This window comes from Volvox carteri (genome assembly GCF_000143455.1).
Source record: "Volvox carteri f. nagariensis unplaced genomic scaffold VOLCAscaffold_15, whole genome shotgun sequence".
Taxonomy (NCBI): Eukaryota; Viridiplantae; Chlorophyta; class Chlorophyceae; order Chlamydomonadales; family Volvocaceae; genus Volvox; species Volvox carteri.
In genome coordinates, this window is record NW_003307558.1 from 1,612,995 (window position 1) to 1,629,280 (window position 16,286).

A 16,286-nucleotide genomic window follows, 5' to 3' on the forward strand; every position below is an offset into this window, starting at 1 on the left:
TTGAGGCAACGGGCACAAGTCGCAGCCAGTGTTTGAGTTAGTGACGAAGTCAGCCAGAACTGACCAGTTTACCTATTTTTACCTCGAGATCTACTACTACTACTAGGATATCCGTTCAGCAGCTATAGGTCATCTATACTACGCTGGGCCTCAAGGGCCTCAAGGACAATATCACGAGACCTGATGACGACGGCTACACCATATAAAAATGTCGGTAACGTTTTACTTCCGGAACCGTGGGTCAGTGACTTCATCGCTTTGGATGGACTCCAGCATATTCAAACTTTGGACGGTGGCGTTTAATTCCTGATATATGTCCTTAGGGTTTTAGGGCATGTGTTTCCAACCCCCTCCCCTCTCCCCCCGTACTTTAGCTACGGCGGCAGGGCCGGTGCAGGGGCGGGTGCAGGGGCGGGGGAAACAGAAAGGAGCTGCGCCGCCAGGAACGTCCGGAAGGTAGCGGCGTGGCCCTTGGTGGCGGGGATGAGGTGGCCGGACTGGTGGCACAGACAGCGCCGCCGACCGCCCGCGCAGCTGAACATCGCCGACAGAGACTCGCTCTCCCGGGGGGAGATCTGACGGTCAGCGCCGCCGCAGGCGCCGCTGGCACCGGCGCTGCCGTACACATGCAGCGACGGCAGCTCCAGTGGACCCGCCGCCGCCATCAGCTCACGGTGCAGCGGCAACGGCGAAGGAAAGCCGGAGGCGAGGATGGCGAACCGGAAGCCGAAATCGCAACCATCGGGCCCCGCGCCCGCATCGGTGACGTTACCGTGGTGGTGGTGGTGGTGGTTGTGGTGCTGCTGTTGAGGGGACGGCCGCTCCGGATGGTTGTGTTCCTGACATGGCCGCTTCTGACGACGTCGCTGCTGAAGCTGCTGCAGCGCGCAGAGGACAGCCGCCACAGACGCGCCCTGGCGGGTGGCGAGGTGGGCGTTGTGCATGTGTATGTAAGTGTGTGTGTGTGTGCGTGTGAGAGTGGAGTGGGGTAGGGCCCACATACATACAGACATAACAAACAAGAGGTAGTGTTGCGGTACTCCTCCTCCCCCTCGTCCATATGCCTCACATCCTCCACAAACAGCCGAGTTGCGCACCTGCGAGAAGCCAAACACACCATCAAAAGGACCCAGATGTCGTACAGCGGCCTGTACGGCAGCCAGCGACTCTTCCCAACCCTCCGTCTGCCGTGTGTACTGCAGCTCGTCCACATACGCCGGGGCTTCCTGCCAGCCGTCGCCTGATGGTGGTGACGTCGATGGCGGCGGTGGCGGCAGCGGCGGAGCTTTACCATTTCCGGTCGCTGCACCGCCGCCGTACTGCTCTGGCGGTAACAACCAGGCGCGCTTGGCAGCGGGCGGCGGTGGCGGCGGCGGCGGCGGCGCAGCCCCTACCGCTCCCTCTGACGACCTTGTAAAAGCTTGTGATAGCTGTACGGCACGACCATTCACAGCCACCTCTTCCTCCAGCTCGCCGTCGTCGTCTCGCATGAGCGCTTCGACGTTACCGCAGCTGCTACTGCCGTTGCCTTTGATACCGCAGCCGGTATCCAATAATAATTCATCTGGGCCGCCATGATACGTGCTATTGGCGTCATCAACACCGCCGCCGCCGCCGCCAGCGACGACATTTGCCCCCGGCTTGACGAAGAACGGCAGCGTGTGCGGCGCGTCTACAAACACAAAGTCCGCCAGGTCTCGGAGCTTCTTCCGCAGCGCGCAGGTACGGCCTTGGAACTGCTTGCCGGTCTGTCGAAACCCATGAAGACACAGGATACGTAGCCGCCGAGGACCGCTACCGCTACCGCTACTGCTGCTGCTACTGCCGCCACAGCAGCCACCGCCAGCGGCGGCAGCGGCGGCGGGCGACGCTGCAGGCGCGGCCGTGCCCACACCGCCAGCCGCATCTGCCATTGCGGCTGTAGTTGCTGCAGTTGCTGCAATGGCAGTAGCACCAGTTGCAGTTGCTGCTGCTGCTGCTGCGCTCCCGAGCGCTCTTGTCTCTCCCCCCGGTGACGAGGGCGCAAAAGGCGATATCGATCCGTCAGCACTTACGGCGGCGGCGGCGGCGGGCTCCACAGGAACAGACGGAGATGGAGCGGCGGAGTCAGCCGCTGCTACTGCCGTCCCCGCCGGGCCCCGGATATCACCGACGGATCCGCCCCCCTGCATCCCGTCAACAGCGGCCACCTGCGCGTCCATGAGGCCGCTGCCGGAGCCGCCACCTCCTGCCGCAGTGGCAGTGGCAGTGGTGCACAGCTCACACAGGAGGGGATGGACCGACCCGCGGGTCATTCCGTCGCGACTGGCTGGTGGTGCTGGTTGTGGTTGTGGTGATGGAGGGGGAGAAGCACTGCGGCGGTCCTTCTGCTGCTGCTGCTGGCGGTGGCGGCGCGGGTGGTCTTGGTCGCTGTGTGCGGCGGTGCATTCATCGCAGACCAGGACCAGCAATCGACAGCGACTGATGATGATGGGGGCGGCGGCGGCGGCAGGGAGAGAGGAAGGGAGGGAAAGGGAGGGAGATGAGTTCCAACTCGGTGCGTGTGTACTTAGAGTGTGTACATATGTATGTATGTGCGAACCTAGAGGAAAGAGGGAGGGTAAAAAGGAGAGCGTGGCTGCCGGTTTTCGGGGGGCTCCGGAGGCAAATATGGGCAGCGCGTGGGCCCACACACGCACGCACACACTAACCAACCAACCAACCAACCAACCAACAACAGCTTCTCATACCTGCATCTCAGTCGGGCTCCGTAATCGTCCCAGGCACATCCACACAGTTGGCAACGACCAACCACCCCAACCACACCCGAGGAGGTGCAGGTGGCTGCGGGGTGTTCCTCCGCCTCCTCCTCCTCCGCCGCCGGCTGGGGGCCCACCGCGATACGGTCATCGTACCTGGGGTTTTAGCAGGGGTTGGGTTAAGCCCCAATCTGTGCGTGTATGTGTGTATGTGTGTATGTGCGTATGTCTGTACGTGTGTGTGCAATTAAAGGAAGTGGGTCGCAATGAGTGATGTTGCCAGAGAGTGTGTGTACATGTGTGTGTATGTGTGTGTATCTGCACAGCACAACACACACACACACTCCCCCAATCCCTCTTCCCCTCTTTTCCCCCCCGCCCTCACAAGAAGTTTTTGCCCCGGAAGAAACCGCCGTCTGGAAATCGCTCCAAGTACCTCTGAATACCACCTGGGGGGGGGAAGAGAGGGCGAGGGTGGGGGCGGGGAAAAGGGGGGAAAACACCCGTTACTTGCTGGCCCTCCCGTACACCCACCTCGCCCTCCAAGCATCCAGCTCTCCCTCCAGCCCTCCGTACCCACCCCACCGACCCCCCACCCTAATGTGAAGCGAGGGGAGCCCTACCCTAAATCCCAAACCCACCACCGCCATCACCCCTTTTACACCGCCCCTCTTCCCCCCCCCACACACACAAGGAGGAGAGTGCTTCGGCGGTCGCTCATTTCCGTGGGGGTACACCGGGTTAGGTGCCCCTGGCCGGTGTCAGGCCCCGATCGATATGTAACATAACACCCCTTTCACCCCCTCCCTCACACATACATACACACACATACACACACCGCTCAATTGAAAGACACGGCTGAACTCGGGCCCCTTCTCCCGCAGGTAGGCGGATGCCCTCTCGCACCGCACCCCCCCCGTGCAGTACATGAGCACGGTTCGGTTCCGGAGCAGGTCCTCGTGCGCATCTAGCCAGGCGGGCAGGTCGCTGAAGCAGCGGGTGCGGGGGTCCAATGTGGATATTGAGGGGCCCTATGCGTGTGTTTTGGGGGGGGGGGAAATTGGGGGGGCCCCGGGGAGGGGTTGGGAATCTGGCTGGGCTGGGAGGGGGGGATAGGAAAAAGGAGGGGGGTTTGAGGGACGGGGTACGAATATGGTGGGAAGGGTTGTGGGTGTGTGAGAATTTGGGTGTGCGGGGGGTGATGCGGGGGGTGTGATTTTATAGAGGGAGAAAGGGAGGGAGGGATCTCAGCGTGTGGGCAAGCGAGCTGCACGTGTTTGAAGACTTCGGGGCTGGGGACGCCCGTGCGTTCGTGCGTGTGTGTGGTGGGGGGAAAGGGGGAGGGGGGAGGGGAAGGGGCGACGCCTAAGTTCATGCACGGTTCATAAAACACCCCACACGATAAGGGGTGATGGACCAAAAGGCGCGTGGCGTGCGTGTGTGCGTGTGCGTGCGTGTATTGCTTTGTTTTGCAGGGGTGGAAGGGAGGGTGGCCGCAGAAAGCCAGAAACCATATGGTCGTACAATGGGAAGCAACAGGGATGCCAATCATTAAGATCCACGCTTACACGACACGCTGTACGAAGCCAAGCAAAGTCGTACATACCGCATCGAAATGCCCGATCCGCGTTTCGTAGATGTTGCGCGCGTCCAGCAGCACAAGGGGCCCCGAGCCATCATTCGGACCAAACCCGCCTCCTGATACACCGCCACAACCGGCACCACCCGCAGAGCCACCACCACCACCATCACCACCATTCTCAATAGCAACATCGCCGCCACCGCCGCCGCCACCGCTGGCAGCAGTATTATCAACGGCGGTAGCTGCGGCGACGGCGGCAAAGCCTCCTTTCGCCTGCTCATCCTCCCCGCCCGCAGTGGAGTCCCTGAAGACCGCCGCTGCTGTTCCACAGCCCCCAGCCACATCCGCCAGCTCACACTCTGAATCTGACGGTCTGTCAGGTGACGGCCGGGCCGCCACCGCCACCGCCACCGCCTCCGCCGTCCGCTGCTCCGCTGCAGCTGCTGGCGCCGTCGCCTCCGCCACCGTCCTCATTGCGGTACTGGTGGCGGACGAGGTGGTGGTGGTGGCTCGTTGCAGCATCTTGTGGAATTGGTCGGGTGTCAGGTGGGGGGCGGTACTGACCCGTGGGTCAGCACGGTGCCGGGCGAGGGGACCCAACGTCACCAGCTCCTGACGGGCAGTTTACGGTGGAGCAAAGGTGGAGGCGGGCGGGGGGCCGGGGGGGACGTCAGCAAGGTGGAGTTCGCGGTCGTGCACACGGAGCTGGGTTTGGGGCTCCCTGGAGTGCAGCCACTTCCTCCCCTAGGACCCGTACCTCGCACAGCCGTACGACCAATCGGTCCATTTTGGTTTCGGCGCGAGTGGCCTCGTTGCGAGGGCCCCCCGAGGAAGCCAGCTTGAAATCGATGTCCGCGCCCTGGAGCACAGGGTGCTCCGAAACCGCGGTGATGTGGGCTTGTAGCGCGGCCATGGACCCCCCTACCTGTTAACGGATATAGAGGGGTTTTTTGAGTGATGACTTGATGTCTGAAGGTAGGGGGATGAGGGGGTGAGCCGTGTGTGTATTACGTGTATGTGGGCGTGTGTGGCGGGGTGGGGGGCCGGGGGGTGTTGTCACCGGCTGGTGGTCGTGGGAATGGCGTGTGAGCTTGGGGGTTGTATTAGTTTGTGTGCTTTAACGTGTGTATGTGTGTTTTCCGCACGTGTACAGCAATATGTTAGAACACTGTGCTTTCGGACACGTGGAATGTATAGAAGTTGTGTTCTCAAGAGTGGGGATGAGGAAGAAATTGTATGATGGCGCGCGGCGCATTTGGGCCTTCCCCATTCTTTGCTGTTTCTTCGCGTGGAACTGGACGAGATGCTAGTAGCTCAGTTGCATGCTCTAGATTCATCGTAACATGCAAGTGGAGCGACCCGGAGAGGAGCTGTCGCTACCGTTGGTTCGGCAAATTCCACTCAATGCCGGTGGTGGGCGCTGAACCCGGGAAGAGAATGATTTCAGAACCCTAAGTCAGCACATATGGGTGGTAAGGATGACTGCGCCCCGAAACACGGGGAAAGGCTGTTGAGTTGGGAGGGCTGGGAGGGAGGGGGAGGGAGGGGGTCGGTTGCTTAGGAGTCAGGGAACCTCTTCGAAGGAGGCTCATGGGTTCGTGAATGTGGAGCCGGCTAAGAGACAACTAAAATGGAGCTTAGGTCTACGAATTGTGATGGCTGGGCTGGCTGTCCTGAAGTAGCCGAGCTGGCGGGAGGGAATAACGATGGGGTGATGGACGGTAAAAGCCCCACCGAGGGCATCAACAAGCTTTAATTTACGAAGGTTTCTCTAACATGCCCATGCATCATATCTTTGATGCTGCCAAGGCCCTGCTGCACTTTAAAAGGATCCATTGTTCCGTTCTCGTGACATACATCAGGAACGCAGAAGAAAGTGCTAAAGCCGCCTTTTATCACATTTTAGCGAAGTTAAGGCATGAGAGTACGTGCTTGAGACCGTACCGTTACGTTGACGCCGTCTCGTGCGACCCGTATTCGCCCCCTGAGGTCTAGCCGGCCGCACAGCTCTGTATAGAAACGTTGCACGTCCTCGGCATCGTTTCCATGCAACGGAACATACTTATAATATAACAGAATTCCCTGTGGCTCCGGCGGCTGCGTGTCCTGTCTCAACTGAATGGATTGCGGTGGAATAAGGGAAGCCCGTGCGACCATGTTTCAAGCCCTTACACTAATATGTAAATGGGATATGTATATCTGGGTGCTTGTTTGGGCTGAATTGCATACCAAGGAAACTGCCAGCGTGCAAAAGGACATGATAGAAGCATGCAAACAACGACCATTCTTCCCGTCCCGTCAGGTATCTGGTCCTGAAGACAGCGGTCTCCACGTTGTAACCATGCCAATTTCTTACATTTCATGCAGCACCGTATGCTGCAAAGAACAAGACGCAAGCATCCCGGCGATATAACGATTTAACGACCCGCTGTAGTACTGCAGTAAAACAACAAACAATAGTAATCCGATATGCTGTCAAATAAGTCAGTCATTTCCACGTACATTTCATCGTCAAGAGAGTCACTACGTCCCAAGCACAAGTCAGCCATCGCGGGGCCCGTGCACATGGGAAAAACAGCCAACACAACAGTCGCGAATCTTGAACCCGATTCAAGACCACCCAAGGTCCTGCCGACCAACAATCACACCTGACTAGCCGGGATCCTCACTCCAGGTTTCAAGACTGACCCTCGAAACATCACATCGCAACCAACGCCGGAGCCGTGGCCGCTAGCTGCTGGAAGAGAACAGCCGCAGCATAACGCTTAACGTAACCCTTTATCAAAGCCTATCCTACTGCTCTTTCTACTACTTATATCTCGTTGTCCTAAGTTCCACCAAACCTATCCACAGTCCACCGTGGCAGACGCAAAACTCGCTCATGGCATTCCACATGCATTCAAACAACCCGCACCAACCCACTAATATATCGACAGCAAGAGCAACATGCACTAACGGAACGCGCGTAGCCCCCTTGTGCCGCTGACACGAACAGCCCTGGCCCGCCTGCCCCAACGGCGCCAAGCCAGCGCCCCAGCGCTCTCACGACTGCCCTTGCATCCTACGACTGGCCGCTCGCGCCGCCGCGCGCCCCTTGCCCATGCACTTCTCCAGATGAGGTGCAAAGCTGCCTGCCTGTACCTGCCGGCCGCAGTTCCTGCAGCTTACGATGTCCGTTGCCTTTGGCGGATGGCTCTGACCGAAGACGTCCACAGGGCCCTTAGTGCCGGGCTTGGTTGGCAGTGGCGGCGGGTGGGCTGCGGTTGAGGGGGGCCCCGTAGAGGGGCCCGGCGAGGGGCTGCCGGCGGGGCCCACCGCGGCACCGGCGTAGGGGGCTGGTAGTGTGCCGGTTCGCGCCTCCCGGTGGACTTCCTGCGCCACGTCGAGGATGCAGTCGTCCAGCAGGTCGCTGAAAGCGGCGACGGTCTGTGCTGCGACGGACGCCTCGTTCTGCAGCAAGCCCTTGAACGACTGCACTATTGCTATCTGCCGGCGCAGCAGTTCTTCCTCGGTGAACTGAGGGCGGTTGTGAGGGCCTGCACCCTTACGCGTAGACATGCATACGCCCGGCCTGTTGCGGCTGAGCTTGCCGCGGAGCTGCCGCTACCTGTAGTCCCGAAGATGACCCAGGCGCCAAGAAGCAGGAGCAAGAAACTCCGAACCAATGAGCGTTGTGTGATGGCTTCAATATTTACTCAGGGGCCCGACACATATCAAAAGTGCCGAGCCCCTTCCGAGGAGTCCAGACGGGTGTGGGCTGCGCCTCCTCACAGATGAAAACGTTGCATTGTAAGTATGTGCTTACGAACATAATATATATGCACTCATTCTTATTAAAAGCCACAGAACTTGCTGCGATTGGAGACTATTGCCGTATAAACTCGTACTAAGAAAGCTGATTAAAGCTCTTCGCCACAACCCGTCTTTACTTCGAAACTGCTGTAGATAGACCTAGGATGGATCCCTACATTTCAAGCTTTGCTGCACAGCCCAAAGAAACTAGCGTTTTGCAGAGCAGTTCTCCGTTGCCAAGTATGCCAAGCCGCACCGTTCGGGCAGGCGATATTGGATTCCTGGCGCGCGAGGCAGTTCAAGAAGGCATCGACAAGTAAGATAAAGCTGGCCCCGCACGCAGCAGCGGCATGTCCTTCACGCAACACCTCTTATTCAATGCGTTTCCACGGCACAAACGTCTTCCGCAGGAGGCACCACATCAAATCTCATGAAGAAGTGGGCATCCATGTTGTCAACTTCAACGTGAGTAGAGGCGCTCGGTTGTTAATCCCTTTCGATGGGCAGTATTCATTCTCACTGATGTATGTATTATGCGAGTGTTACATTAGGACAAGTTCCATCTTGTTAGACCTTTGGCCCTCAATCGTGCTTTGTTGCTTCCCCGCGTGTCCGTCTGCATCCCACAGAGAAAGCACGAGTTCAACCAGTTGCCGGGTCAAACATTTAACGAGAAAAGGTCAGTATGTCTTGGTTATCAGGACAAAATACAATGTATTCCGTCCTGCTGGTCGACTTTGCGGCCATCCCAAAACCACTTTCAATCCACAACACGACACCCTGCACGATGGGGCCCCGCCGCAATCTTGCTCCGCAGTTTTACAAACTACATCACCACGGCCACGACGCTGCGGCGAACAATGCAGCAGCAGGTCCCTCCCTTGCGCGGCACCTCCCCACGCAAGCCAGCAGGACATTATTGAAAACATCAAAACGGCTTCACCAGAAGGCGTCAGGCAGCAGCAACATCCCACTATATGCCCTCGGGCTTTGCCCAGGCCGGCTCCTCAACCTGCCTGTCTTGGACACTACCTCCTCGATAAGCCTCCAATCCACGGGTCCCTTGGAGCTTACCCGCTAACGGCTTTTTGGGGTTGACCGGCAAATATACCCCTGTGCAATTTTTGACCCATGTGCAATATGATAACTTTTTACTTGACTTGCTTGAACGTGGCCATACTGTTAGCGCCATCAGCGCTCAAGACCGTGTCGGGTTGTTGACTCCCAACGGAAGCAAGGAGGCGATCGAGTGGACGTCAGGCCCCGAAGCAGCTGCGCCCCAACATACCCCACGCCCTTAGCGGCGCATTGACTGCTGACCGTCTGGTTTGCGTGGCTGGGCATTGTTGTGTGACCTGTTAGATTGGGGCAAAGTGGGATGCTGGGTGCTGGGGGAGGGTGTGGGAAGCGCGCAAAGTGAAAAAGGAGGACGGCGGTGTGGTGGGAGAGGAGAAGGATTGTCGTGGCGAGAGCACGTAACGAGCGCGACCACCCTTAAGCACCCACCTTCACACTGCCCTCCACTGGCCCTCTTTTACCACTTGAACATATGCAATATGGACAGGCACCGCGCACGAACTGCTGCTGCCATTTCAGCTGCCCATCACGTCCCGCTCCTCCCTCGGCGCGCGGTTGTATGGTTACGTATGGAGGTCCCCGCACGTTGTGCCGAATGCATGTGATGCAGGTGTATGGTGTACAGCTCTTGGAGTGGAATGTGGATAGCAGGAGGACGCGATTTGGGGGTCATCACTGGGAATGTTGATAGCTCGCGGGGATGGACGCTTGTGTGTCTGTATTTATTGGCGGCCAGGTCGATAAGCTGGTCGATAAGCTGGTCGATAAGCTGCTGCTGTTGATGCTGCTGGTGGCGGCGGCGTGTGGGTGCCGTGTGGCGCTTAAATAATGGTTTACGTCACGAGGGGCGGGATGCGGATCTTACATCTTTTGTTTCGTGTGGAGACCTCTTTTGACATACATGCATACATCCATCCATACATACGTACACACATTAATAACAGTTTTACCATACCTGTTTGTTATTTTTAGTTGGTGCCTAGTACCGCGGATACTGCAACACACGGGATGCAGCACGGATATATAATTCTACGCACAAGACATATTGCTATATGGCCAGATGTGCATATGCATACGGAGCATGTAAGGATTTTTTACAGTGCGGGCGTCGCTGTAGAGTTGGGTCATCAGAGTCAAGGTCAGGGTCTTCTTTGACTTGACTTGGGCTTCCGCTGGGGCCGCATCTTAGCGTGTGGTGTTGCACATAGATTTTGGCCGTACTATGTCGTACGATTATCTTTCTGGCAATGTCGGTGACCCAGGTACCTTGTTCGCGGGTGCTCTGAAGGGGGTTCATTTGCCGCATTTGGCAGATGGCTTCCTCACTCTGGCAGTGCTTCGTACCACGGCTGAATCATGCGAATAGGCTTTCCGATGTATGGTATTGAACCTAACCTCTGTAATGGTCGGCACATGCGAGGCTAAGGCTTTCGCGAAGCTCGATGGTGTAGCAGAGGAGCTGCATGATTAAACGGAAGTAATCTCCCCAGAAGCGTCATGTTAAAGGTCCAGCGGTTCCTGCAGTTAGTTAAGCGCAGCATTTCCCGCTACACATGTCGAAGCTGTCGTACTGTCCCCGCCGTACACTGTATTTTACTGCGCAGGACTCTTTCCCTCGGCTCTACAGCTCTTGCGGCTGAGCTGCTTTGCGCTAGTCAGTGCTGGAACGCTGACACGGAACCTGTCTTCACACTCTTGCCGACTCTCTGACCGCCTAATATCTAGGACCCCCGCCGCTCTCCGTGCTCACTACGTCTGGCTGGTCGTCAAAATGACAACGGAGAGACGTTGCGCTTACGCATCTCACAGAGAATCTGGACCTTCCCCAATTCCCATCGGTACTGCTTTTACGGGCCAGGAAAAAAGCCCGAAGAGGTGTACCCAGGCAGGCGGGTAGCCCGGCAACCGCCTCCCTGGACAGCGACCTCCCCAAACAGCGAGGGAGGGAGGGAGGGAAGGGAGTCATATCCCCGCTGCCCGGCAGCAAGCCATGTGGTGGTGCGACAGCAGGCCCCCGCAGGCAAGGTCTGGAAACGGATGAAGGCCGCAGAGACGAGGGCTGCCGTACTGTGCCATATGCCATTTTCACTCCCTCCTGGAGACGTCCATTGCTGCTTCTGTGTATCGCACCCAGCCTGGAGTTCCCCGCTGCACCGCGGCGTCTCGTAATCCCTCTGGCCGCTCACGCGAGCACCACCAGCCCCTCGGGGGTCTCCTTCACTGGCGGCCAGAACTTGGGGGGTACCGTCTGAGGGGTGCAGTGGCCATCAGGGAGTCGACGTGCGCGTGTATATGTGTGTGTTATGTGCTCTTGGGCCTCTGCTGACTCGTGTATGGGCACTCGTTACACCTCTCACATCTGGGTAACGCAACCGAGGCGCAACACACACACACAGACACACACAGACACACACACGATATGTGTATTGTGTGTTTCAGTGAGCTGAGCCGCGAGAAAAAGTGCTGACAACAGCAACATGAGCCATGTATGTATCTCTGTGTGTATATAAAGTGTGTATGTATGCGGACGTGCCTAAGGGCGTGTTGAAATGGAGAAACGAGGACATAGAAACTATTGACTTCTATGAGCTGGTAACACAGCAGTTGACGGCACAAGCTGACGTGTAGCGGCGGTGATAAAGAGATCACAGGCGCAGGTGTGTGCATGTGCCCTTCTTTTATGGGTTGCTTCATCATAGGCCCTCATAGCGAGGTACAGCAATAGCGGGTGCGATCAGCTGCCAACAGAAATATGTACACGGATATCGCACCGGGGTGGGACAGGGGGAGCCTGAGCCCCGTCTCCTAACTCCTCCTGCTCCTGCAACTCCCCAATCGTTTTCACCCACGAATCTGCACGTTAGGAAGAACACTGGATGCTTCCTTTGCGCCCTTTTCCTTTTCACGCAACCTTCCCTGTGGCGGGGCCTCGATCCCAACCCCCACTCGGCTAACCGTCAGAAATTGGCGACTCCCCGTGTCCTTCCTTAACCCCCTCTCGCCCCTCCTCTTCCCTCACAAAGCCGCTCCCCACCCCCGCACTCCGCAAAGATGGCCTCCCGCATGCGCGTACACACGTCCGTACACACGTCCGTACACACGCACAGGCCCAACCCACCAGGTCATACCCCTGCAGGGCGAAGCCGGTGTGCATGTCCATGTCCAGCAGTGTACGACTGTCGTATGCTGATGTCAGCTCCTTGCCGTGCCAGAAGAGCTGCTGCTTGTCAACCGGTACCTGAAGCGCCTTGGCGGCGGCGGCCTTGAGGTCGCCAATCGTCTGCTCGTAGCGCACCCTGCGCAGGAACCCCAGGGCTGTGTGATCTGAGGTGGTGGTGGTGGTGGTGGTGGTGGTGGTGGTGGTGGTGGTGGTGGTGGTGGTGGTGGTGGTGGTGGTGGTGGTGGTGGTGGTGATGGTGGTGGTGGTGGTGATCACGGATGTTATTGCGGCCTGGTGGATGGCGGCATGTTTAGGAGGCGCATGGAGGCCCAGCACGGTACCTCGTAGGTGAGATACGAGGGGTTAGGGTTTTAGGGTTTCGAGACCCGGGCCCTGGGTCTCTCACACGGGCTCCCACCCCCTCCGCTCCCACTCCATTCAAACAGGACCTCCTCCGCCTTGTTCGGTTACTCGGGGGTTCGCTTGGGGCTTCTTGTCAGCGCCATCTCCCTTCCCCTCGCCTCACCTCACGTCCACAGTTCTTGGAGGCCACTCGTCCCCGCGTCGCAACGTCACGAAGATCTGGGCGGGACCCAGGGGGGTCGGGATGAGGGAGTGAGGAGGGGGGGACGGCTGGCCCGGGACGCTGCACATGTACAAGGAGGGATCTAAGTGATGGAGGGCTGGGAGACTGCCCGTTCCAAGCACTCGGGGCCACCAACATACAACCCCAACGGATCCCACATGGCACGGCACTCTGTTATGTATCACACGACGACGAGGAGGACGAGGAGGACGGTGGCGGCGGTGGAGGCGGTGGCGGCGGTGGCGGCGGCGGCGGCACTACAGGAAGGTGGGGAAGTGACCCTCCCCCCCTTTCCCTCCCTCCGCAGAGCAGCTGACGGAAAAGCGAAGGATGGTGCTGGCACCGGTGAAGGATATAGGCCGTAGCACGCAACCAACCAACCACTCAACTACCCAGTTACCTGGTTCCCTAGGTCCTCGCCGTACGCAGCTGTTGTAAGGGGTGGAGGGGGGAAGAGCGAGTGAAATGGTGCAAAACGGCGCAAGGGCGCAGGATCCTGGAACGGGTGCTCCTCGCGTGTATAAATATTTTATATATGATATATATGTAACATGTTATATATATTACATATGTTACATATGATATGTGTGTTTTAGCCTACGCACTGCTGTTGAAGGAGGATGCATGAGCTGTAGCAGCTATTCAAGTGGTTGCCACACAGCGCCCGATACCCCGGTCATGGGCCTTGAACCACGACGGCGAGGGATGGGAGCGAGGGGTGACCGTGACCAGGGCTTGAGGTTTAGGGCGTTCAAATGAGGTGGGAGACACCCCACCGGGGCCCCCCCTTAAAAGGGGAGATACTGAGAAACACAACACCGAAACACCCACAGACGCCGGGGCCACGCTATTCTCTTGGCCCTTCACTTCTGGTCGGGTGGTGCCCTAGCTATCCCACTCACCCATGGTTTCCAAAAATAAACCACCGCTGAACCGCCGGTAGGCCGCGAACGTAAGGCCCAGGTAGTAAGTACTGCTACCCACCCACAAATCCAGGCTATAGCGCGCTACCGACTGAGGAGAGAACCCCAACCTGGATGCGGCTCTGTGTGGGCTCAAGGCTTTCGTAGATAAGAAGTTCCCCTAGGTCGCGGCGTGTGCGAGAGGTGGGCTGAAGAGGTGGAATGAAAAGCACACAGCAGGGAACGGGTATTGGTGAAGTTGGTGATACTGGAACTGCTTTCTTGTTTAGCTTCTTGCTGCTAGGTGAATTCTGTTGGTACTGAGCATCGTGATCTGGGAACGGGTGACGGCTGTTCGGATAGTCCGAGGGGCCCCAGCGGGGCTAACAACCATCAGGGCACATCAGCCCGTCCTGAGCTGCGAACGGACCGGGCGTGCTGACTGTTCAAAAAAGCTAGCTGAGGCGGATCTGTCCGAGAAAAACGAAACCCATCCACGGCATACTCATCATTTCGTTTTACCGAGATGGAAGCGAGAAAGATTAAAACTTTAGGAACCCAGTCAATCCGGCACACAATCTGATTGTATCAGTCTCAGAATTCCATAGGTTGACGGTTTTGGCTTTCACCCTGCAGTGTTGGGCTAGGTGGGGTTCATGAACTGATGGCGCTCCTCAAGGGGATGGCAGCATTCATTCGTCCATTCATCCTTGCCCGACGGTTACACGGATCCCCTCACAGACTCTCACTGTATCGATGCGGTAACGGACTACAGGGATGGTGCATCCACGTGGTCTACATACACCTCCGGACTGGCTTAGTTGCTTAGCCCCACAGAGCTAGAGAATGGCGAGCCCTGAATCAGTGCGCTATCACCTAAACATTTTTTCCCGAATCGGCCGCAGCAACAAGCAACACATAGCAAAAAGGCTGTTAAACTACAGCACGGAGAAGCTTAGAAAGAATACTAAGCGTGGGATGAGCAGCTGATGATGATTTGAGATTGGGTGATAACACTGGGTCTGCCAATTCCGCCTCGGAGGCATGGAGGTGCGCGCCTGTATGTTCGGATGTGAAGGAGAGGATCGCGGGGACCTTGGCGAAGCGAATTGAGTTCAGGTTCCTGCATGAGATACACCTCCCACGAGTTATGCCTTTATTTGTACAGCAGTCTCGTTACAGATGCCTGACGAATGCTGAACATCCTTCGTAGGTCTCTGTGCGCAAACGTGTACGTTGGACATCCAGGTAAGATGTCTCTCAGAGCACTGCCTTCCCTTACACCGTGTCTTAATAACCTCTACTGGCCCCCTGCACCCGCTGGTCATGGGTGGACCCCCGCGACCCGGGTGCTGAGCGTAGCCACGGAAGCCATTATTGCTGCAATCAATGGACACATGTGAGTATATGATCCTGGATGATGGTGGGGGATCTTCAGATCGGTGGCTCGTCAGGAAGTGTGCTCAGGGGGCTGATGGGTTGAGGTTTGATTGTGAAGCTTGGCGGCTCAGCGGCTCTCCTGCTTGGTGGCTCCACAGCTTGGAGGCACCATGGCGCGGTGGCTCGGTGTATTGATGGCCACTATCATACAACAGGGTATACATGCAAGTACAACACATCAGGCTATTTCCTTTAGCTGGCAAGGCCGGGGTTAAAAGGGAGGTGGGAAGGCAATATGTTTACATCCACATCCGCATCGAGGCATCCGCATCGAGGCATCTGCATTGAGGCATCTGTGTGTGTTTGTTACATGGTCGTGGGTGCGTTCCCCGTACCTGCAAACTGCCCAAATACGAGCCGAGGGCTCAAGGGCTGCCAGATCGCCTAGAAGCACCATCCTACCTAGCACTTCAGACAAAGCAAGTGATAAAGGATACTAACGACCAAGGGAACGATACAGTTGCGGTGGGACCATATACGTTCCAGCATCCTTGCCAGACGTTCACGTTCCCACTTCATAGCGTCCTTCCTATGCTCGAGGCGTGGGAAATCAATATCAGATCGGATTTTGTCGTACACCGGGCAGTCCAGCAAAATCTGTTTCTCATCCTCAATATGGCTATAAGTGCCGCAGCAGGCATCCCACTCGCTCCTCCCCAGGTATATAACGCCGTCCCTTGCGCGCCCGGTTAGCTACCAATGCTCAACAGCAAAGCCTAAGCTGCATAAGCTTGCGATTCGCTGAACGCGGGATAAACGTTGTGATATCCGATATTATCTCCTTCCGCCCCGCTTGTTCGGCCGCTAGACCCATCCAATGCCTATACTTCGCCAGACGGGTACACGTCTGCTGGACATCTAGACGCGTATGCTTCCAACCACTCACCAATCCCAAAATCCCATCCCAAAATCATCACAGAGCATGTCCACAATGTTCAGCAGCTCCCCCATGCGTCCCAGTGTCGTTGCCAGAACACAAACGTCATCGGCATAGAGGAGGATGCACACT

General features: G+C 57.4%; 2 protein-coding genes across 2 annotated transcripts; both read right to left on the minus strand.

Annotated features, from left to right (window-relative positions):
- Positions 1-374: 374 nt before the first annotated feature.
- On the minus strand, positions 375-8,118 carry VOLCADRAFT_120801 (uncharacterized protein; the record flags this gene model as incomplete). The annotated part of the gene is made up of 9 exons (XM_002949735.1): positions 7,462-8,118; positions 6,265-6,435; positions 5,078-5,245; positions 4,307-4,932; positions 3,577-3,725; positions 3,124-3,187; positions 1,292-2,460; positions 1,098-1,240; positions 375-914 (listed from the first exon to the last, which is right to left on the minus strand). The coding sequence occupies exons 1-9, from the start codon at positions 7,876-7,878 to the stop codon at positions 375-377; spliced, it is 3,447 nt and encodes a 1,148-aa protein (XP_002949781.1). The 5' UTR covers positions 7,879-8,118.
- Positions 8,119-11,371: 3,253 nt separating this feature from the next.
- Positions 11,372-13,841, minus strand: VOLCADRAFT_90160 (uncharacterized protein; the record flags this gene model as incomplete). Its single annotated transcript, XM_002949736.1, has 5 exons — positions 11,372-11,437; positions 12,308-12,485; positions 12,876-12,931; positions 13,336-13,364; positions 13,838-13,841. 5 exons carry the CDS (start codon positions 13,839-13,841, stop codon positions 11,372-11,374), a joined length of 333 nt encoding a protein of 110 aa, XP_002949782.1.
- Between the last annotated feature and the right edge of the window lie 2,445 nt (positions 13,842-16,286).